General features: G+C 39.3%; 1 protein-coding gene and 1 pseudogene across 1 annotated transcript in view; one reads left to right on the top strand and one right to left on the bottom strand.

The window, feature by feature from the left end:
• The window catches only part of DOCK2 (dedicator of cytokinesis 2), a 401682-nt gene that overhangs the window by 128418 nt on the left and 250212 nt on the right, over positions 1–23052 (top strand). Inside the window, exon 26 of the mRNA XM_055325894.1 lies at positions 18312–18460. Coding sequence (XP_055181869.1) covers positions 18312–18460 — 149 coding nt within the window. The remainder of the gene's footprint in view (positions 1–18311; positions 18461–23052) is intronic.
• LOC129509973 (60S ribosomal protein L32-like) lies at positions 1939–2338 on the bottom strand (annotated as a pseudogene).

Raw genomic sequence — 23052 nt, forward strand, 5'->3', positions numbered from 1 at the left:
TTCCAAGTTTTTTTTTTATGGCTTTCTTGACTTTAGCCCCAAATGTACGAAGAGGGTTTCTCTTCTGATCTCCTTACTAACAACTTATTGAGTTCTGGAAAGTCTTTATGGGGTTTATTCATTTTGTTTCATAATCTCTGAGTTGTATCCATCTATGACTTTGGAAAAGTCATATCACTTCTTTGGTTCTGTTTCTTTATCCATAAAATGGGGATAATAATAGGGTTGATATAAATAAAATAGATATAAATGAAATAATGCTTAGCATGGTCCCTGGATGATAAAAAAAAATGCCCATAAGTGGTAGCTTAAAATTAATATGTGTTATTATTATTTTCATAAAATTTTCACTTATAATTATTATATTTGTTTTCATTATTATCAGTTCAGAGGTGAGACTAATGTAGAGCATTAAAAATAAAATGTTGTTTAAATTGACTTTTTTTCAGAATATCAAGACAGGAAAAAAAACTGTGTGAGAAAGAGAATATATATATATATATATACTATTATAATTCTGATAATAGTTACTTTTTGTAATATCTTATAGAAATCTTATAAACATTGTTGTCATTCTTTTGCAGTTATAGAAACTTGCTTAGCTAATACCAGATCTTGCAAATGAGCAAGCTTACAATTACTTCTGGTAAGCTTACAGTTACTTACTGGTTTCTAACTACTGCTTTTTTTTTCCCCCTCTGCAATCTATTTTTCTCATAGGAAGGAAGAGATAAGACCGATAATTTGAATCAACACCCTCTACTACTCACCTGGCATACACTATCACTTGACCCAGGCAAATGATCAGGTGATGGTTTGTAAAGTCAATTGAAAGACAGCACTTTGCCCACTTCCAAAGTCAAGGGATGCACAGGCATATATCCTGGACAGTCAACTTCTGTTGTGCCTGGATTGCAGTCAATTTTATTGATTTTTTTTTTCAACACAACAGCTTCAAAAGGTTCTTCTGCCCCAAAATAGCTGATCTTTTCAAATCTTTGCTATTTCTTCCTGGTAAGACTTTTAGATAACAGGGTAAATGCAATTAACAACTGAAAACTTTAGTTGATGAGAAGATATGCTAGAACATGTTTAAAGGTTTCATAACACATAGGCACATAGAATTGAGCAACATCTTGGAGAGATTGCTTGATCCAGCTGTCTCATTTTACAGCATGACATATCCAAGGTTATCCATGAGTTAGTTGCAGAGATGGGAAACTAGGAATCCTGATTTTGATTTCTTTCCTAGTATTTTTCAAAGTGTGGATATGTATCACCATATGCAAAATTATGTTTCTTGGCATGAAGGAAAATTTTAGGTATGCAAAAGTAAAGTACCGTACTACAGAAGCAGAAGATCATTCATTCTCTTCCAACTCCCTCTCAATCTTTCTGGTTGTATCAAGGCTTGTATACTTTTGCTGTTTTGTCTTTAATCTTTCTCTACTAATCTCCTTTGATAACAAGGGAGCAGACCTCAGGCTTAAGTTCTTCTTGGAATTTAATAAAAGTGTTTGCTTTTATAGTATTGATTGTTACACTTACCTTTCATCTATGCCAAGCAGTACTGGTTTTCCATTTGCAATAGGAAATTTTTCTTTTAAAAGAATGCAAGCAGATTAGAATGCAGCTACTTTATGAAAAGATATTATGTAAATAATAGGGCAGGGTATAAATTATGAGCAGTACATGGTGGGTTTCACATTGGCAAAAATAATGGTTAACTTGGAAATTAAATGGCTAAAGCTTAGAAAATATTTGATTCTGTCCTTTAGAAAGCTCTTGGCCCTTTGAGGATATATACGGCTGAATTCTGGCTGTCTTCTTATTCATATCATGCCTTTTTAAGGTATCAGCCTAAAAAACAATTATCAGATTTATTTTCTTTTTGTTTTATGGTTTTATTAACACAAATATGACACGCACATAAGCTGTCTATTCATTTTCTTTGCTACGCAGCCTGGCATTGGGATTGGTTACTCTGATGGCCAGCTGGGTTGCTCTTTCCACAATGGCTTTGGGGTTCTTGGAGGATACATTGTGAACAATTTCTGCCAATAAGATTTGTTGCACAGCAGCAGCAGCACTTCAAGCTCCTTGATGTTGTGGACTAGGAACTTCTGGAAGCCACTGGACAGCATGTGCTTTGTTTTCTTGTTGCTCCCAATGTTGGGCATCAAGATCTGGCCCTTGAATCTTCTGCATATCCTATTGTCAATGCCTCTGGGTTTCCACGAGTTGCGCTTAATTTTGACATATCAGTCTGGTGCCAGATGAACTTCTTGGTCCTCTTTTTAATGATCTTGGGCTTCACCAGATGTCTGAGGGCAGCCATGATGCCCAGCAATTGATGGCTGCCACCTCTGCAGGCAGCCAACAGTTATTAGATTTAAAAGGGGAACATAAAACTACCCATATACCAGAGATGAACTCAGATATGTCCATTGACGTATTATCAGTAGCTTTCTTACAAGCCAAAAAGCTGGATTGGTAGCCAGGTTAGTTTCAGCGTATAGGTAATTTTAAATTATAAACTGTATACTGTTGCATTTGTTGAGAACAGAAACTGGTTTTCTTTTTCAAGGACTTATGTTCTCTTTTAGGATTATATTGTATTCTTGTCTTGTTTTCCTCTTCTAAGAAATTCTTTAATTTCTCATTATCTTGCTGTTCAATGAGAGGGTGTGAATGGAATAAAAAGGTGGCAAAATTCAATTTATCTAAAATTTTCCTACTATTATCATGTTTTAAAGATTAGAATGTATGGAATGAAAGGGCTAGGAATATTAAAGTTATTCATCAAATGGAGCTAAAAGTAACTTTCTTTTACCTATAATTTACATATATCAAGTGAATACATAAAAGGAAAGATGTACTAGGTTATACTATTGAGTGATTTTCCCATTATCCTTAACAGTTAATCTTCTAATGATGCTTATTGTGTTTACCTATTCTCTGAAGCAAAAGTTCCCGCTTTACCTATAACTTAGTTACCCAAATATCCTGGAGCTCTGAAGACCAGCCATCTGGCATGAGCTTGCCTTTCATAAATATCACACAGAACTTATTCATATCTCCTCCTGCTGTGGGCCCTCTTCCACTGACCATCATGTCTTTTTTGTGGAATGCTCTTTCAGTGGAAAATTTATTCTCATTTAGAGGAATCTGAAAAAAAAATGGGGAGGGGGAAGGTGAAGTCAACTTCTGGTGACTTATGGGCAGTTAGAGTCAAATGTTTGAAAAATGGGCTTCTGAATCAGCAGAGATTTTACAAAGTGGTGGAACTGCATACAGATAGGTAGAGTGCTGAGATGCCAAGAAATAATGCTACTTCTACTGCGTATGGCTAATAAAAAGACTGCATTGCTAAATTCAGGGATAGGAAGGTTAATGATGATACATTCTTTTTTAGTATCAAAGATTAACATGATAACTTGCATATTAAAGTTAATTCAGACACACTGCTAATGGAAGAAGCATACAAAATTAATTTCTACAGCACCTCGTAAATTAGAATCACTCACTCTTCTCTGGCTGATGCTCTTTGTCTTGGCAGGAGCTGCATACATGCTTAGAGTGGGTGCACTTCAGTTTCATAGTGGGCATCTTCAGCCCCTGAGGAATTTGCAGAGCTTGGGGTGTGTTCCCTTCAGTCCTTAATCACTGCCAGTCCTTCTCTAGGTGTTTCCCTGTGGGTTGTTACTTGGCAAGGATTTTGGTTTTAATAATCAATGAGACAATGAAATTGAGCTGAGATGAGTAGAGGGTGGAAAGTGGGAGAAAGAAAGGAAGGGAGGTGGGAATAGCTGCTCACTCTTCATGCAGACGATTCTTCAAGTTGAGTATGGGACAGCATCTTTAGGTTACTGCACTCTTGAGCTTGGTTAAGGATCAAGGCTCAGCTGACATAGGAATCCAGGCTGAGATCTGGTATGATATCTCAGGCAATTTGCTTGACTTCCTCAAGCCTCACTGTACACCTTTTGAAGGGAATTTAATATCATCTTCCACTGTAACTATATAGTCTAATATATAATATATATATTATAAATTACACTATAGTCTAATATATATTATATATAACATATAATATATATAATATATTATAAATTACACTATAGTCTAATATGTATTATGTATTATATATATTATATTATATATATATTAGACTATAGTGTATAGTATGTATATATATAATATATATTAGGCTATAGTGTCATTTATATATAGTTAAATACACAAATCTTAAATGTACAGCTCGGTGAGTTTTCTACATATGCATCTGCCCAAGAAACCACCATCTATGTAAAAGTACAGGATATTTTTACTACCTAGAAAGTTACATATGGAAATTAAAATGAAAATAAACAATAATAGTTTGTGACTTATATCGTGATTACCATGGTACAGATGTGTTGCTCCAAGTGCTTTACATATATTATTTTATTCTTTAAACCTTGTGAAGGGAAGTACTCTCATTTTCTCTACTTTACAGATAAAGAAACACAGATATAGAGAGATTCTTACTCTTAATTAACCTCCATCATTGGCTCTGTAGCACTAGTTGTGTGGCCCAGTAGTTAGTGCATCAGAGGAATGAGAATGGAGCCTCCTTAATTGTTAACATTTCTGCCCATTCCCCTTTTCGTAGTCTAGTTTATCACTGTGCCTTGCTTGTCCTGGGCTAGTAGGCTGCGCATGATGTTCTAGCAGGAGAGTTCTTGAGGGAAACGGCCAGACTTTTACTATGTTCCATCCCAGTTTCAACAGTTGGGTACATTGTAGGTGCTCTAGAAAGAGTGATTGACTCTTGTTGCCAGAAAACTCTGCCCTTCAGCTTCTCCTTGCTCCTACTTAGTAGAGTGACAGGTTGACAAATGTGTTGGTTATATCACCTGGGTAGTTTGGGCTGCTTAACTATCTTTGGACTCTTTCTAAACTCGTCCTTGTGATGATCTAAAAACTTTAAGTGAAAATTTCTGTTTCCAAGCCCCTTTGAGCACCTTTGTCTCAACATGTGTTCCCAGACATCCTGGTGCAGACCCCAGGTGTGACTACTCTTCCTTTTCCCTCTACTTTCTTCTCCTCATCTTCCTTGTCTTCTGTATCTTCTTTCCTCTCCTTTTTCTTCTCCTTTCTTTCTTCATGGTCTTCATGACCATCACCAAATAAACATTAGTAAGGTGTTTTCTGCTAAACACACTATAACTACCCATTATAAATGCTTCGTAGGATGTAGCCATGTTCAATGTATCTTCCATATGTAGAATTCATGCTTACCTATTTTGGTAAGATCACTTTTAGACACATTTAACCAGCTGTCCCTTTGATGTCTCCATCTGAATGTCTTACGTACTCCAACTCAACATTTCCAAAACTATATTCTTTCTTTTCATGAAAACCTTCTTCTCCTCCTTTATTTTTCTGCTGGTCATTTGGAGCTAACCCTCAAATTTTCTTGTGCCTCTTTTTTCACTTTCAATGAATCACTAAGGCCGTTAAATCTTATATATGCCTAGAATTTGGTCACTTCTCTCTAACTTCACCACTTACATCCTGGTCCTATACACCTCTGTGTCATTTATGTTGCTTGACATTTGCTAGGCACTCCATAAATATTTGTTGGCATGAAAAATAAATGAAGGTGCCATGTAAGGACAAGCACACAGTCCTGAGACTGCCCCTGCCATTTGTTGTTTTTATGTTTGGCATGGGCACATGACACAGTCAAAGGAACCAAAGCCATTAGCTTTTCTCAGGTTCTTTTCAGAGTTAAAATTCCACAGTTTGATGTCAAAAGCAGCTAAACACAACTAAACTTTAATGTAGAACATTAATGTTAACTCAGTATGAAAAATTCCTTTAAGAATTCAGTACCAGGAAAAACTGTTTCTCTTACAGAATTAGTTCTCTTCTACGTTAATGACCAACAAATTCTAGAACCTGGGTGATTTCCTTTATGCCCTGACGGTTTATCAGATGAGGAAAGAGCTACATTTTATGGGCACTCAGAGCCCCTATGTTAACTATTACATTGACATGTCATCTTCTTTTTTTCTTTTTGGAGTAAGGTAGATAGGAAGAAATACACATAACTAATAATGAATATATCAACATGTCATGCCCAAAATAAAATATTAGTGTCCGTTTCATAGGAGTACAGTTCAAAGTTCATCAGCAGGGACTGAACATAATTGAAAACAGTGTGTTTTATTGTATCATTTTTTTCTACTGTTCCTATCAATGGACTGGTTCTTTATTTTATTACATTTGAACTGCCCCAAGGATAAAGACCATATATTGTCCTCCCCTTTGTCCAGAAAGCTTATTACATGTTGTTGACTGATATTTATTCTGTTTACTTTCTCCTGTCTCACACTTAGCCTAGTTTTCTCTTCACTGGCTTCAGAGTCCAAATGGGATCTCTTTGATCCTCTCATTAAAATATTGGGCCCAAGAATGTGATTCATTTCTTAAATTACTCTTTTGCTTTGAGCCTTCCAGGGAGGGGGCTCGCGTGGGCTCTCTTACAGGAATGGAAAAACTAAGCAGGCAAAAGCCCCATCCACTCAGGGCTGTCTCTGTTCTCTACCTTCTTAGCTGAGAGCTTTTAGAAAAGAACAGGCCAGAGGAGAAATTCTCCACATTTCCACTTTTATTTATGGGGGGTAAAAGTCAGTGATTTTCCCCCCTTCTTTGAAGTTTGCTTCTGATTATTCAGCTTGTTTGAAATATATTACACTTCTCTGTTTTCCCTTTGTTATGAGCAACACTGGATTTTAAATGTGTAGGGCTGGTTGTAAATGAGGGAAGCCCCAGCCTCCTCTCCTCTGGAGCTGTTATGGGGAAGGTGAGAGGAAGAGAGAATCAGATGATGATTGGAGACAATTACACAACCATTCCATTTTGCTAATGCTTGAATCCAGGAGAATTTTCTCATTTAATTCTCTGAAATGAAGGGCCTCTCTGTTAGCCTTAAAATGTAAACAAGAGGCTTTTAATGTGCACTTTTCCCAGAAATGGAATGCTGGCTGCTCATATTGATCCAAAACATTGCTGTTGGTTTTTTTTTTTTCCTTGGTATTCGTATGTTTTGTGACGGCAGCAATATAGGATTGCTCAGGGGGCGGCTTGAGGATTGTGGGTAAGTGGCATTATTATTCTAAGTTGCAAACAGAGATGTAAAAGGATATTCAGAAAAAGCTTGTCTGAGCTCGTCTTTAGTCTCTCCACATACAAAAGGCAACATAAAAATCCAAGGTGTATATCCCAATCATTTCAATTTATATCCACCTCTTGGAATGCAGTCCTCCGAGTTTGGTATTTCAGACAGAGCACACTTTGTTTGAATGATGCAGGTAATAGCTTCAAATCCATTTCATTCTAGCACGCCTGGTCCAGGTGTTTTGTCAAGTGTACACGGCAGCTATAGATGAAGGAAACTGAAGTTTCAATGTGCTTTGCTTTGGATCCTCAAACTTCTTAGGATAGCATCAGATCCCCACACCTCATTATACTTAATAACTATAATTGAATTTGTATGATGTCTTATTTGGATCCTCCTATGAATTAGGCATTTTAATACCCGTATTTAGAAGAAGAGGGTAAAATGACCCATCTGAGGTCACACAGCCTACCAGTAGTAAGGTGGGACTTGGACCTATGTCTCTGGGCCTGTGATCCAGAGTTCTGCCCACTTCCCATCCTTGCCTCTGTGATGGGGTAAAGCCAAGAATGGGAAGGTATTGCTAGAAGGGCTGCTCAGGGAAGGAGGGGAAGGTGAAGAAGCATACATACAGTTCTGCTCCTTAAACTTTCCTCCTCCAGCCCCTAGCTACTGCCACTTGGTTTCTTCAAGGACAGTGCAGAGTTATAAATATTGCAATAACCCAACAGTATATGGTTCTGATTCTGACAGTTGCCCTCAATGTAAGCAGACAGGGCTCCTTCTCTAAAATTAGCAAACACTCATTCATTCATCTAACACTTATTAGAGTCCTACTGTGTGACAAGATTGTTCCAGGAACTGTAGAAGGCGGGACTCGATTGAATTTAGACATCTCACGCCAGGCTCTCACCGTCTTCTAGGAAAGAGTAGTGAATGGTTTGAAAGTCATGATTGCTGTTTGCTAACCAACTGTAGTGAGATGGGTAAGCTCAACCAATTGTAGTTCAAGAAGTGGCTGGTTGAAGTAACAAAATGAAAGTGAATGACTGAACTGAAGGTCAAATCGCCAAGTTGATGAGTGCTCATTATTGTTTAACTCTAGGAATCTAGGACTGGAATTTTTTGTTTGTTTTATTCCACTGGGACCATAACCCTTACTAAAACAAACAAGACAAAACAACCAACCATTCAACAGATCAATCAACAGGATCTTGGATTTTCTATTTCAGGCCAGCCAGTTTGAGGGAGCTAACAAATTCAAAGGGTGGCTGCCTCCTGCTGGCAGAATGTAGGAGTGGAGAAATGATGGTCTGCACTCATGCATGGGTGAGTGAAGTTGGAATGGTGCTGGCACTGAAGTCAGACAGGCCTGTGCTGGAATCTTGCCTCGGTTGTTGTTAAGTGACCCTGGGCAAGCTGCTTGGAGTTCCTTTTTTCTCATTTGTAAAGTGGGGATAACATTATATGGAACAAGTTTTAGTAATGATTAAATAAATTTTCAGTGTGGTGCCTGGCACCCAAAAGGTGTTCAACATATGTTGTGTATCTCATACTTAATATCCTCCTATCCCATTCTTTCTTTTTAAAAAAGATTTTATTTACTTATTCATGAGAGACACAGAGAGAGGCAGAGACACAGGCAGAGGGAGAAGCAGGCTCCCCCCAGGGAGCCCAATGTAGGACTCAATCCCAGGAACCCCGGGATCACAACCTGAACCAAAGGCAGATGCTCAACCGTTGAGCCACCCAGGCATCCTGATCTCCCATTCCCTTTCATTCTCAATAGATTTCTGGACAAACAGTTTCTACCCTTTATTAAAACATATTTGTTATAACGACTCCTGCTGCTGAGAAAAGTCTGAGTATACCACTGCAGATTAGCTCAGAAAGAGTTAAAGGTGAAAGAGTTCCTGGTTAAGTATAGATTGAAATTCATGGAGCCAGTGAATTGTGTGAGTCTCCAAAAGGCCAGGGGCTGGGGTGAAGGGATTAAGGGATCTGGGTAGCATGGTGCAGAAAAGAGGCAGTGGGTCAGGGATGATAAGCCCTGGAGAGGTGAGGTGGTACTGACTGTTTTAATAGGTATCCTAAGTACTTATAAATTAATTTGAATTCCAGATGTCACTGAATTAGAACCAAATGGGCGCAAGGGATGTAAGACACAGCTCTTTGCAATCAAAAAGCTAACTTGACTCATTTCTTCTCTGGCATGAATTTGAAATGGAGCATATTACTTTAATGGGAATCTTCCTTTAGAGAAGGCCCAGATTATCCAGTATAGAGGCCACTCGGTTCCACCCCAAGCTTTTCCATTTGCTTCTCCTTCCATTAGCCAGGGTTAGGAGGTGGGTGAGACAGTCTTACAACAGGCCGAGCTACACTCATGGTATGGCATTGTGAATGTAATTTTTCTAAGCATTAGGGACAAATTAAATTTGAGATCATGACTCAATTGGCCATATCTGTACCTTTATTTTCCTAAAAGCACTTTCTATGGAGCTGGATTATGGTTTCATGAGTGAGTTGGCTGGGAGGAGGCTGGTGGCGGTGAAAATGATCTTGGAAAGTGCAAAGGGGTAAGTGAAAGTGCAGGTACCTGTTAGAACACACCAATTATGCCCTAATAGCTTTCAGAAGGCATGATGACGGGCCACCTCTGCAGCCACTTCCCACCACTAGAAAAATGTTGAGGGAATCTTTTCATTACTTGCCAGTTGAGGCAATGAAATCGTCCCCATGATTAGATCCTAATCTGATAACTCTAAAATGAATCTATTATTCTCTCACTCAAATCTTCAAAATGCATATACTCACACATTGATATAGCACATCTAATCCATCAGCAAGATATGTGGACTCTGACCCAAGTCCCTCTACTTCTGTCTGTCTCTCATGCTATAAACTAATCAAACTTTCATCTGCTCTCCCCATATAGCTTAGTAGAAGTGAACATGGGCTCTGGCAGCACATTTCCTGGCTTAAAATCCCAGCTGTGTGATATTATGTGAGTTACTGAACCCCTCTGAGCTTCAGTTTCCTCATTCACAAAATAGGTATAATGATATACTCTTCACACAGCGAATGCCTGGTAGATAGTGAGGGCTCAGTAAACATTAGACCTCTTCTTTCCCTCCTCAGAAAGCCTCCACAGTGTTCTGGCTTCTTCTCTAGGCCCACCTGCAATCCTCATTAAAAATACAAAGCCAAAACATTTTTACCTCCACTCAAGGGTCAAACTCCTTGCCATGGGCCATAGGGCCTGATGAGACCTGGTCCCAGCCAGACTCTCCAAGTTTGTCATCTCGCTATTATGTTACCCATTTCTATAATCTGGCCACACTTTATCCACGGGATTCCTTCAACGCATTGGGCAGATTTCCAGCCCAGGCTCTTCACATGCCATTTTCTCTGCTTGGAATAATGTTCTCTCCTGAGATCTTTGCAAGTGGTTCCCTTCTCACCCTCAGGTCTCAGCTCAAGAATCTCCATCTCAAAGAGGACTTCTTAACTGCCTCGGGGAGTGGTCTTCCCTGCACACCCAGACTCTCTCCTGTTAAGGATTCAGCATCTTGCTGGCAGCTGTCTGTATTTGTCGCAGCAACATCAACTCCAGGGCTCCATGTCGCCTGTGATCCATGAGCATTTTTGTGTACAACAGCTCCAGGAGGACTTTCCCTCCCCAGAGCTGGCATTAGCCTCCTTGTGTTAACCTTAGGCTGCAGGGTCCTGTTTGCCTGTGTGCTGAGAGCACTCACAGTGCCTGTGGCTGTTCCATCCCCAGGATCAAAATACCCCAGCTGCTTCACCCCTGTGGCCCACACTGTTCCCAGAGCTTGCTTTCTGACACTTGCCTGCTTTTGTAGCCTGCCTGGCCACCTCCCCTTCGCGGTCTCACTTCTTTGCTCGGGGTGTTTTCTGGAACACCTCCTGATAAGTAAGTCACCTTCACTCAAACCTTATCTCTGAGTTTGCTCCTGAAGAATCCAACCTAAGACAATTATTATCCTCTTGAACTGATTTTGATATTCCACTAGAATATAACATCCAGTAGAACAGTATCTGTTACAGTAATTATTTGTCCTCTTTCTCTCTCTCGCTCTCTCCCTCAATTCCTTTCTCTACATATATGTGTGTGTGTGTGATGTGTGTATACTCAATGATATAAATGATTACACATAGACTATCAGAGCTTACAAATTATAATCACTGTGATATTTTTGGGGCACAAATATACATCCTCTTAATTCCAGCAACTATGTATCAATCTGTCCTTCCTGTTGTCACTATATTTCTGAACAGCCAATTTCAACTTCTAATAGGATATTTTCTTATAGATTTAGTGCAATGTCATGTTTCATGTTAAGTATAAAGGATATGCAGTGAAAGCAATAGCTTGGATTGAACGTGAAATGGATATCTACAGTAAAGTTCTGGAAGTACGTTTCTTCTTTAGTGTTCACCCCTCTAAGATACCTAAAGAGAATTTTTATAGTTGCTGAGTTCTGAAATCTCTAAATAGGCTGTTTGTTTAGCTGGGAAGTCATATTTTGGCCCTCAGGGTTCACAAAGTGAAGATGTACATCATGGCAGATGCAGGCTGGAGGGGGAGTGAAGGATGATTCTGGATATTGTAATTAGGTGTGCCTTTAGGGAGGTAAGGAAAGTGAGTCATGAGTTGCTGCTGAAGAATGCGCGTTGGGGGGAAATGCTGGTAGAGTTGTAAAAGGCTTGTAACCTGATCCAGAATATGAAGTTTGTGGGTAGGTATTGATTTACCAGTGGGTGGAATTACTTTTCTTCATGTCACAGTGGCTGGAGGAGGGAGGACGTGAGAACAAGTTGCCATCTGTCAGACTGGAATTGTGTGTGGAGGTCTTCCTCCACGTCCAGATGATTTCAGTTACATGGCCTCAGACATCTGTGAATGGTTCCTAACCAAATGGAAGGAAAGCACTGAGCCAAGCTTGTACTGATCAGCCTTGGGCTTCAATCAGGCATTTTCTCTGTTTACCAAAAGAGCTGTGGGGAGGACAGGGCAAGCCTAGATAATTACAAGCTTCTCATCGTCCCCCCAAGAGAGATGAGCTGAGCTGAACTCACTTTTCGGTCAACAGGAACTTGGCTAAAGCAGAATGAGTTTCACCTGAAAGCCTGTAAAATATCAAAAATCAAAAATATCAAATGAAGAGTCCATTAACCTGTGTGGGTGACAAAGTAAGGGGCTGGCTATGAAACTCCAAGTGAAGGCTGCCACAGGCAGTTTTAGACATGCCGAGGATATGCCTGAACCGCTCACATGGATAACTTGTCTATGTTTAACCCTTCTCCCTCTAGTGAGATGGGGCTCCCAAGTGTTCTCATGTCCCTCCATTCTACTGGCAGAACTGGGATGCACCTGGGCTTGAAGATCAACCAACATGTCCCTAGTAGGGATAGAAGGTGCCAGTCTCATTTTCATATATTTCATTAGTGATCCTTTTGTCTCTTCCTCATTCCACATCCACTTTGGGGCTTTCTGGACACTGCTTTACATCCACAGGCCTCTGCTGATCCTCCCTCAGTTCTGGGCTGAGGTGCATGAGGTTGGTGTGGAGCTGGTACTGAATCAGTACCTCTCAGAAAACCTTGAGGTATACTCTAGCTACTGGAGACAATTTAAATTTAGAATGTGGGGTAATTGCTTCTTTTTTTTTTCTTCCAGTTTTGGGCCTCAGCTTTATTTCTGGGATAACAAGAATCTCACTGCTCATCCCATTACACAGACAGTGACCACATAGTGTGACAAATGATTAAACCAGAAGTTCAAGTGCTATAGGAGCACAGGAAAGGCTCACCCAAGTCATATTGGGGTGTCAGGAATGTTGTCCTAGGGCTTTGGGAATCTAAGTAAGACCTAGAAGGCAAGAAAAAGTCAGGTACAGATGGATGGGATAAAGGCATCCTGGGCAAAGAAAATGTTGTACAAAAACTAAGAAGCTGGAGAAGAAGAGGCTGGGACAGTGTAGGGGGTGGAGTATGGGGTGGTAAGGGAGGTTTTGGTCACCAGGGCTTTCAGCTATGCCAAAGAGTTCACAATACTCACCCTAAGTAAGGACAATTGGAAACCAGAGGAACTTTATGCAGGGAGTCCTGTAGTCAGGTTTGAGTTTGGAGAAAATTCCTGCTACTGAGATTGGAAGTGGGGAGATGGGTTTAGTATCTTCCATACTTAGAATGGAAGATGGAGAAGGCTGGCTTGGGGGAGGAATGGATATGACTTCATGATAGTTTGGTGTTGGGTTCAGAGAGAGGGAGCAAGTTTGTTTGGTTGACTGTGGGACTGCGGTACCTTCACTCTGAGACAGAGCAGAGGAAGAGTGGACCCATGGGGAAGATGGTGAGTTCAGATTGTTGTTCTTAGACATGTCCACTCTGGAGCTGGGGTTGGGACTGTGGTCACAGATGTAGTCTTGGCATGATGCATCTTAAGGTGATTTTCTTAAATGAACAAAGCATCTCCATTTTATTCTTTCCATGGGACTAATATTGTGAAGAAGGAGATGAGGGAAAGGGCCTTCATATTTAAAGTGTCCCTGAATTGTGAAATTATTGCAAAAGTATATCACACTTCAAGAGAGCTATGGATTCTGGTAGTAGCACCTTCTTCAATAGGACGAAACTTTCTCTAAGAAGGGAGAAACCAGAACCCAGAAACACTGCATTGTCCTTTCTGTCATCACGTCAACAAAAGAAAGCTCCTTTCTGTGAAAATTCAGAGTGGAATAGCTCTGCAATTTCCTAACTGCTGGTCCAATTACAATTTGGACTTGTCACCTGGTGGCAGATCTCCCAGTCTTTGTCAGGTATCAGGTACCTGGGGTGGGTTTATAGGTCTCTAATATTCATTGACTCTGTCTGTAAAGATTGATTTAAAGCTCTGGAAACATTTATCTTTTAAACCATTTGTGTTTGTTTGCTTGACAATCAAGCCACAATTTAGAAATGCTACTTCTTGAAGCTTTACAGGCTAATATAATTTCATAGCTCCAATTACAAACGAGAAAAATTATTCCATCTCAAAACAGAGGAGCCAGACATTTCTGAGAAATCATGGTTAATGAGAAGACAAAGTACTTTCTGAAAAACAGGCCATGTTATTAATGGCCTCCTCAGCTAAAATTTTGCTGACTCTCAGGACCAGGAGGCTTCGTCTTGTGGGGATGCTGGTTTTGATAATCTGTAAAGTAGATGACTTTCAGATTGATAAACCACTGCTTCTGCTTGGGCCTGGTCTGCAGCTCCCACAGCATCAGTGTTTTGTAAACAATGCAAACACATCTTCTGCACCTATTAAATATATCCTTCCTCCTGCCACTTCCTTTCAACCTGTATTTTGTGGGAATCCTAGACTTTTGGATGGGGACTTAACAACCATTAGTTCACCCTTTCATCTAACTCTTTGAATACCTTCTCATCATAGGCAACTACCTACTACTTAAATACTTGTAGGGATGGAGAGCTCAAAACCAGATCTCTCTATGAAAATCTGCTATTTTAGCTCTATTTGAAGTAGAATTTAAAGTCTGGTAACTTCCCAAGAAGATCTTCATTAACATCTAAAATCTCCTAAGTGGCCTTTTCCCTTGGATTCACATCTTTATAATGGGATCTAACTGAGGTATCTCAACTAGAGCACCAACAGAATGAACCTTTAAGGAAAAACTTGATCTTTGTTACTACACAGCTCTGTTGTATGAACACTCCTCACAAGTTGTCACTGCCCAGAGATAAAGGCACCAGGTTTTTTCTTGTCTACTTATGTCTGCCTCTTATTTCTGTTGGCTCTGTTGCTGCAATGGGCGGTATTGTCTTCTGCTTTAAACTCAAGACAGTTGACTGTTCTTAGTCTATTTCTTACCATCTTCCTTTATGGTCTTATTAAATCTTTATCTTCAAAAAAAGACAAAAATGTTACATCAGAGGCTAGGAATCTAGAGGGGTAGAACCCAGCACTTATATTCTCATTTGTCATCACCTGCACTACTGCAGGTGACATATTCACTGGTCTCTGCCCTTTGTCCTTTTCTTCGTCCAGCTACTCTATATGCTGCAGTAACACAAATCTCTTTAAAACACATCTTTTGGTGACTCCCTTTTGCCCAGAGACCTGTGGAAGAACAAGATTTTTTGCTGTGTTTTAAATTTCCTTTATTAGATTTTTAATTTTATTGCAGAATTAATTTCTGAAGGAGGAAGACTTTAGAATCCTTATCTAACTTAGGAAGAGAATGCACAAATTCTTAGCTTCTGGTTGGTTTTATTTGTGACATCAGTGAAGGCAGAGTTGGGAAGTTAAGTTTCAGCATGTTGCGGAAGCCATTCATCTAATGGCAAAGAGTTTACAAGTTCAAATGAACTCATTTAGTTTTTCAACATTGAACTTGCTAACACATGTCATTTTCTCTAACAAAAATTTCTCAAGTTACATGTCAACATCCTTTAGAAGATAACTTTTCAAACAAAATTCTGAATGAACATTGCAGTAACTTTCCTTATCCCTTTTAATAAATAGATCTGGACAAAAATTCAACCTTATGGTGATAAGATATGGACCAGGTATAGATTTAACTTAAATGTTATGGTAACTGGTATGGAAATATTATCCTGTTTTTTCCCTTATCTCTCTAAAAAAAGGATAATGGTTCACACAGAACGTTTTACTCTTTAAAGTCCTCAGGTGAACAATTTCTTGAGTCCAAGTTAAGTATTATTAAACCCGTGACCTATGATTTCACCTATAATTTTAAGCAAAGCCAAATCAAAATTTTGGTTGCCTATAATTTTGTTTCCATGGAACTATAACCTTCACCTCCCACTGCATTGAAGAACTTTCCTTTTAAATATTATCTTCCATTATTCTACTTCCAAGAGACTATTCTGTTTACCCAGATCTATGTACTCTGAATCCTCACTCTTCCTATGTCAGTGTCATTTATTCATCAATGACCATCTCAAATAATTTCTCTTCCATTTATTCGACCAAGATTTACTAAGTCACTACTATGATTCAGTTACTATGTTAGGTACTTGAGATTTAGTCTGGCTCTCATGGAACTTGCACTTTGGTTGGATAAATGGACATTAACTATTAATACTAACTAGAATTTAATTACAAACTGAGATTGGTGCTCAGAGAGAAGGGACACAATTCTATCAGAGACTATAAAGTCCTACATGAATCTTCTAACCAGAGATCATTTCTCCCATTGGAATCCCTCATGACATTTTATGATTCTACCAGTTGGGTTTCTTTAGTTGTGAGCCACAGTAACCTGCTCTGCTAAATTTAAGTGAGACTAATGTATTTGGAAGATAGGGAGTAGTTCATAGAATCAGATGAAAAGCTGGGGAACCAATCATCAGAGAAGAGAGACCCAGAATAGCAGGGTCCTGGGATAAGAACCAGCAGGCAACCATGGGCAGCCTCTTCAGGGCACTCCCTGCAGACAGCTGAGCTCTAAGAAAGGTTCTATTCTTCATCTACGAGCATTCTGATAAAGAGTGCAGGCTCTGTAGTCAGACTGAATCCATCACATACTAGCTGTGTACACTTGGCCATGTCCTTCTGTTTCCTCATCAGTGAAATGGGGAAATAGTGGTATCTACCTTCCAAAATCACTGGAAAGACTGACTGGGGTAACCCATGCAAGACACTTAAAACAGTGCCTGGCATACTGTAAGCATTCAGTATGTTAGCACTGTCGGCAATTGTTGTTATTAAAGTTCCCTGAAGATTCAGATTTCAGGGGGTCATCCTAATTAGGATCAGATGTCCAGGCCTTGTCCAGAGAAGGGCAGGCAGCCTTGTGAGAGTATCCCTAGCATTATATGCCATAGCAGAGTGGCTTCTCAAGAGTGAAACCAGGGTGCTATGGCTAGAGAAGGTGTAGATGTTGGGCTGACAAGACAAGAGATGTTCTCTCTTTCATCCCATCTTTATCTTATTCCATGTTCTGCCATTACTCCTTTTTTTTTGCTGCTAATCATCTCTGTCAGACTGTAAGTATCTAATGGGTGAGAACCTTATCTTATTGCTATAGTTCTGGAAATACAGTGTCTTCCTCATCAAAGATGTTCAATACCTGTTTGTTGTATTGAATTAAAATGAAATTTTGGTATATAGGATTTGTATCTCAGCTCTAGAAGCTGAATGGATGGATGGAGATAGCTTGAAAATTTGGGGGAATTTTTTTTGGTCCTTGGAAGTTTCACCATTTTCAAGAAAAATACAGAAAGAAGCTGTACAGGACTTCAGCACTTTCCAGAAATTTCCTGAGACAGCAATGCTAAGACAGATACCCTTCCTTGCAAACATTTTAATTTATTTAAAATGAAAATCACTGTGCACAAGGATGCAACTGAAAGATTGTTCACTTATGTACTGTTTGTGCCAGTTAAAAATGTCCATCATGAGGGGTATGACTAAATAAACAAATATGTCCATAACAGAGAATATTATGCAATAGCTACAAATAATTAAATTGATCCCTATGTGTAATAACATAGAAAGTGCTCCAAGAAGGTGAGTGTTCCAATTGTTGAGTGAAGAAAAATCAAGGTACAAAACAAAACATGCAGCATAATCCCCTTTTATAAAAAGGACACAAAAACAAAATGACAGTGTATCTTTTACTGATACATATGTGAAATCATAAAAAGATCTTGAAAGTTTATCATCACAATATGATATAACTTACTTAAATGGAGGCCAAAATGAAATACTACATATTTTATGCTTTTTTTGTATGTATATATACATTTTATATTCATATATACATAAATTATATATATGTACATACATATACAATTCTTTTGCACACATATGTATAGAATAAAAGAACTGGTTTCCTCTGGGGAGTGAGTGTTGGTAGAAAGACTAGAATTGTGAATGATGTTCTAAGGAAATCTTAACCTAGCCTTTAATATTTAATTTTTTTACAAGGAGTACATATTTATGAATTATTTATTTAATGAAAAATTATCTAGAAAGAAAGAAACAAAGGAAGCAAGGAATAAAGGAAGGAAGGAAAGAAGGAAGGAAGAAAGAAAAGGAACTACAGAATGAGGATGCTCAAATGCCTCTGAACTGCCTTCTTTCCAGAATGCCGAGATATTCTGCTTCCTGTCATCACCAAAGAACTGAAGGAGCTGCTGGAGCAAAAAGATGAGATGCAACACCAGGTTCAGGAGAAGAAGTACTGTGTCGAACTACTCAACAGCATTTTGGAGGTCCTCAGCTGTCAGGATGCGGTGAGTCTTCATGATGATGTAGATGTCCTGGACTCAGACTAGCACTGTGCTGATTAAGGTCTAAAATATTGATGCTGATGAATAGCAGTTGAAGTCTAAAGATAAAAGTCAATGCAATGCTTGCTCAGTGAACTTATATTTCCAGTGACTAACCCTCATGGCTGGGAAAGATAGCTTGGGGATTGGAGTTAAGCATGTAGCATCAAGTCACCACATTTCTTGTTGGACAGGATTTCTCAGGGTGTAGGTATGGACATATTGCAGACTTTTTAGATGACTTGTCCATTTACTAAAATCCTTGTTTGCAGAGACAGGAGGGAGAGTTTCTTATGTCTACACAGTCAAGAAAAGCCTCTTATTTGTTTTCTTAGCTGATTTACTTTGGTTTTGTTTCTTTAGTTATATCCTACAATGATGAAAATGGTTAAGGCTCTTTCTGGCTGAGCAGATTGCTCAGGCCTAGACTCTACAGACAGAGTGACAAATGGGATGGTGGTAGGGAGGTGGCTATGGCAGTGAAGCCAATGTCTATTTGGTAGACATCATTCAGAGATTCGGCAGGGATGATATTGAAAGGAAAGTTTCAGGGGAATGAGTAGAGGGCTTCTAAAGGGCAGAGTCTGCAGAAGAGAGGAAGGGAGATAAATTGGTGATAACAGGAAAGATGTCGAATTCTTAGATTTGGAGGAGAAAGGTAAGGGTTCCTGATTTAACTCAGGTTCATTTGGCAACCTCACCTTTTCTTTGAGTAACATCCAAGAGCTCTCTTTTCCTAGATGGCTGGTTTCAGAGGACTGGATAGACTTAAACAACCAAGTATTTTGCATGTATTTGTATAAGCATTCTCTTCCACTCCTCCACCTCTCAAGAAAATGCTCAAAGAAGGGCTTTCTGGGATGAACTATATCTATCATTGGCTATCATTAGAAAACACTGCAGAGCATTTTATTCCTTTACTGCTTGTATCCTATAGTCAACAATTTTTATCAACTTCCTTATGTGTTTTGTCCTTTCCATTTTTGCCATCCTAATTCAGCTTCTTATCTCATTACTAGGTAAATGCAGTAGCTTCATTCATTCATTCATTCATTCATTCATTCATTCATGTATATGATACACCAGCTATGTGCTAGGCATTGAGGACACACAAGCCTGGTCTCTTTCCTTAAGAAAATCTATACAGATTATATAAATAAGCAATTGCAACATAATATAATGACTAAAATCTGGATGCATACAAAATGTGCTGGAGCTACAAAGACTTTGAGTGTGTATATGTGTGTTTGTGTCTCTCTGTGTGTGAGTGTATGTATAAGCATTTTTGTCAAGGAAGTCTTGTAAAAGGAACTGAAGCTGGGTGTTCAAGGGTGAATAATTAATGATTACAGCTGCTACTTCATTCACTATTTTGTAGGCACTGTGCTATGCGATCTGTGTTTTCATTTGGCTCACCATGATTGGTGCTAAGGATTATTATTCCCATTTTAAAGATGAAAAATCTGAAATTCATAGATTTACCATTCAAGGCCAGTCAGCAAATAAATGACTAAGTCAAAATTCAAACTCAGGTCAGTCAGACTCCAAAGTTTGCATTATCATGGGTATTGGAGACACAAGAGCATGGTCGCTTCCCTCTCATTTTTCTTCCTCCTCCTTTTTCTTAGGGGAAATGGAGAATAATACCTGAAAACTTAGATAATCAAGATTCATTATTCTGTGATGTTGTCATGATGATGGGAGTGTTTTCCTAACTGTATTCACCAACCAGCTGTTGAACTGGTTCCAATTTTGCTATTTGATCTTTACATAAAATTTTTTTAAAGATTTTTTTTAATTTATTCATTCATGAGAGACACAAACAGAGGGAGAAGCAGGCTCCATGCAGGGAGCCCGATGTAGGACTCGATCCCAGGACTCCAGAATCACACCTTGAGCTGAAGGCAGGTGCTTAAACGCTGAGCTATGGCTGGTTTTTGGATCTTCTCTGCTTCTCAGCATTTGGACCCAAGTGTCCAAATCTTTACAAAAAAATTAATGAAGAGTTTGGTCTTACTTTCACTTAGTGTAAGAACATGAGAGCTGGCTCCTCATTGCTCCAGAAACATCTTAAATAATGTTGCCTCTTCCTGTTGAAAAGAATTTGCAATACTTCTTATAGTCAGTTATCCTCACATCCCTTTTCATGGGGGAAAAAAACTAGATTGTCAGGATATGCCAGTAGACCCCAACTTGAGGAGCACACTTATAATAGGTTAACTGTTTCCCTGATTTGGGTAGAAGTTCATGGTTCATTTGTTAAGCAGCAGTGCACAGGCTCTGCCCATCCCATGTGAGTGGACTCTGAGAGTTCTGCTCTGATGGATTGTCATCATTTTGCATTCTGGGTAATATCAGACACTGGTGAAAAGAGCGTGCTGTCTTACATACCCTGGGTACTGGGGGCTTTAAAGCTGAGATGTGAGTGGGAGACTCTGAGCTCCCCTTGGAGGATTGTGGCATTTGGACTTGAAGTGTGTGGGAGATGTGGTGTCACTCTTTACTGCCTCTGGGTACATTGCTTTTATAATGACTTCTGACTGTGGGGCCTAGCCTACCTCTTTCCTAGGGTGAACAACTGTCTTTGTTGGATGAGTTATTAAATACTATTATTACCATTGGGTTTGGTATAAGATTCTGATGCTCTTGGTAAGCTTCACAGCCAATCTCTTCAGCTCATAAATTGGGAATCTCTCTTCTCAGAGGCTTTCCTTCCATGAAGGAGACTCATTCAGTAGTCATTATTACTATGAACCCAACTGACATTCAGAAGTCTCTAAGTATATCATCTAAATTTCTCTTATTCTGGTATATAGCAGCTCTCCACTCTGGCTGCATGTTTAAATAGCCTGAGGAGTTTTTTAAAGTAGCCATGTCAAGGCTCTAGTCCCAGCTATTCTAATTTATTGATCTGGGATTGGTGGGGGCCTCACAATAACAACTTTACCAGGTGGGGATAATAAGCAGCCTGGGCGGAGGACCACAATTCTAGTGCAGAAAGTCTTAAACTTGAGCTGGGATCACTGTGTCCTGGAGGAGCTGCTAAAACAGGTTTCTGATCGTTATGTTTGGAGGATGGGACCTGATCAATTTATTTTTCTGAGTTCCCAGGTGATGTGAATGCTACAGCCAACGACTACACTTTAACGACCATCACTCTAATGTGACCTACTTTTTTTTTTTTTATTTTCAGTATTCACTGGAAATGGAAGACTGGTTGGACTCATCCTTAGTCCTTTACCTTCTTAATTAAAAAACCCTTTCCGGTCTATAAAACCTAGCATCTTCCAATATGGCATTTAATAAACCATAAAATGGCAAAATCTTCAAGCACATTCATCTGTACTCAGAAGTTCATTGTCATGCAGTTAGTGGGGACATGGTCTGTACAAAGATCTGACTTTGAAAATTCGGACTATCAGGCATGCTATTTGGTTTCTACAGGTACCAATTTTTCAAAATTGGAAATTTGGAGGAAAAATAAAAAAAGCCTCCCAGGAAAAATGTCGTGGATTTTTCTTCTGGTTTTTGGATCTTCTCTGCTTCCCAGCATAGCCATCTCCTTTTACTGTACCTTGTTGGCACCACAGAACAGCCTGTCTCCCCAACCCAAGTATAGGTTTTATCTACCTGCAGGAGCCATTGCTTAGAGATAGAATCACATGTAGAAATCTAGAAATTATAGGACAGTATGCCAAGCTTTCTTTTGGGGGACATTTTGTGTTGGGTGATGGGAAAGGATGCTTATCTTCAATTGATTGTCAATGTTTGTTAATTACAGTCCGGCACAGCAGGTGTGGCATGCGGAAGCTCTGTTTTCCTGTTATTACCATATTCATTGTAACCCTGGGTGGCTTATGACTCAGGGGATGATGTCTGCTTTATCCTGGGTGTTGATATTTTTTTAATACTAGGGTTAAATTCTCTCCCCCAGCTTGCAAAGAGTTGCACTTGGCATATGAAAGGGACAGGCTCAGGTGAAGGATGAAAGGCTTGACTTCTCCCTCTATTAACTCCTATCTCTCCCTTCCCAAGCAAGGTTAGTTGTCAACTCCACTTACTTTGAAAGGCTGTTTCACACTGGCTTCATTCTGTGCCTTGCTGGCTGCTGAGTAACTCATAAGATTTAATTTTGCGCCAAACCCAGGGGGAGTGTTTTTTTTCCCCCATCTCTTAAAACATGCATTTCGTTTTTATGTTTCATTCCTAGAGCAGAAAGAAGAGTCATCATTTTGTACTCTGCTTAGCAATCATAAAGTATGTAAAGATGACTCCTAAGTCTGAACTGGAGATGGTGCTGGTTATACCTGCCTTATAGAAGTAGAGAATGCCAGAATCAGCTTTTTTTTTTTTTTTTTAACCCTGTGAGCACATTGACTAAATCTGGTGGAGCGGTTAACCAAAGCACACTATTAGGCATGAACAGTTTGCGATTCTGATATTTTTATTCATCAGCTTAATGGTGGTAGGGGCTTTTATTCATGCATTTTTCTCTTGCCTGGAATGTCCTCAATTCCCGTTCTTTCTATGCAAGTAAAATCCTAAAAGCCATTTTG

The sequence above is a fragment of the Nyctereutes procyonoides genome, unplaced genomic scaffold (genome assembly GCF_905146905.1).
Source record: "Nyctereutes procyonoides isolate TBG_1078 unplaced genomic scaffold, NYPRO_anot_genome, whole genome shotgun sequence".
In the NCBI taxonomy this organism is placed as follows: domain Eukaryota; kingdom Metazoa; phylum Chordata; class Mammalia; order Carnivora; family Canidae; genus Nyctereutes; species Nyctereutes procyonoides.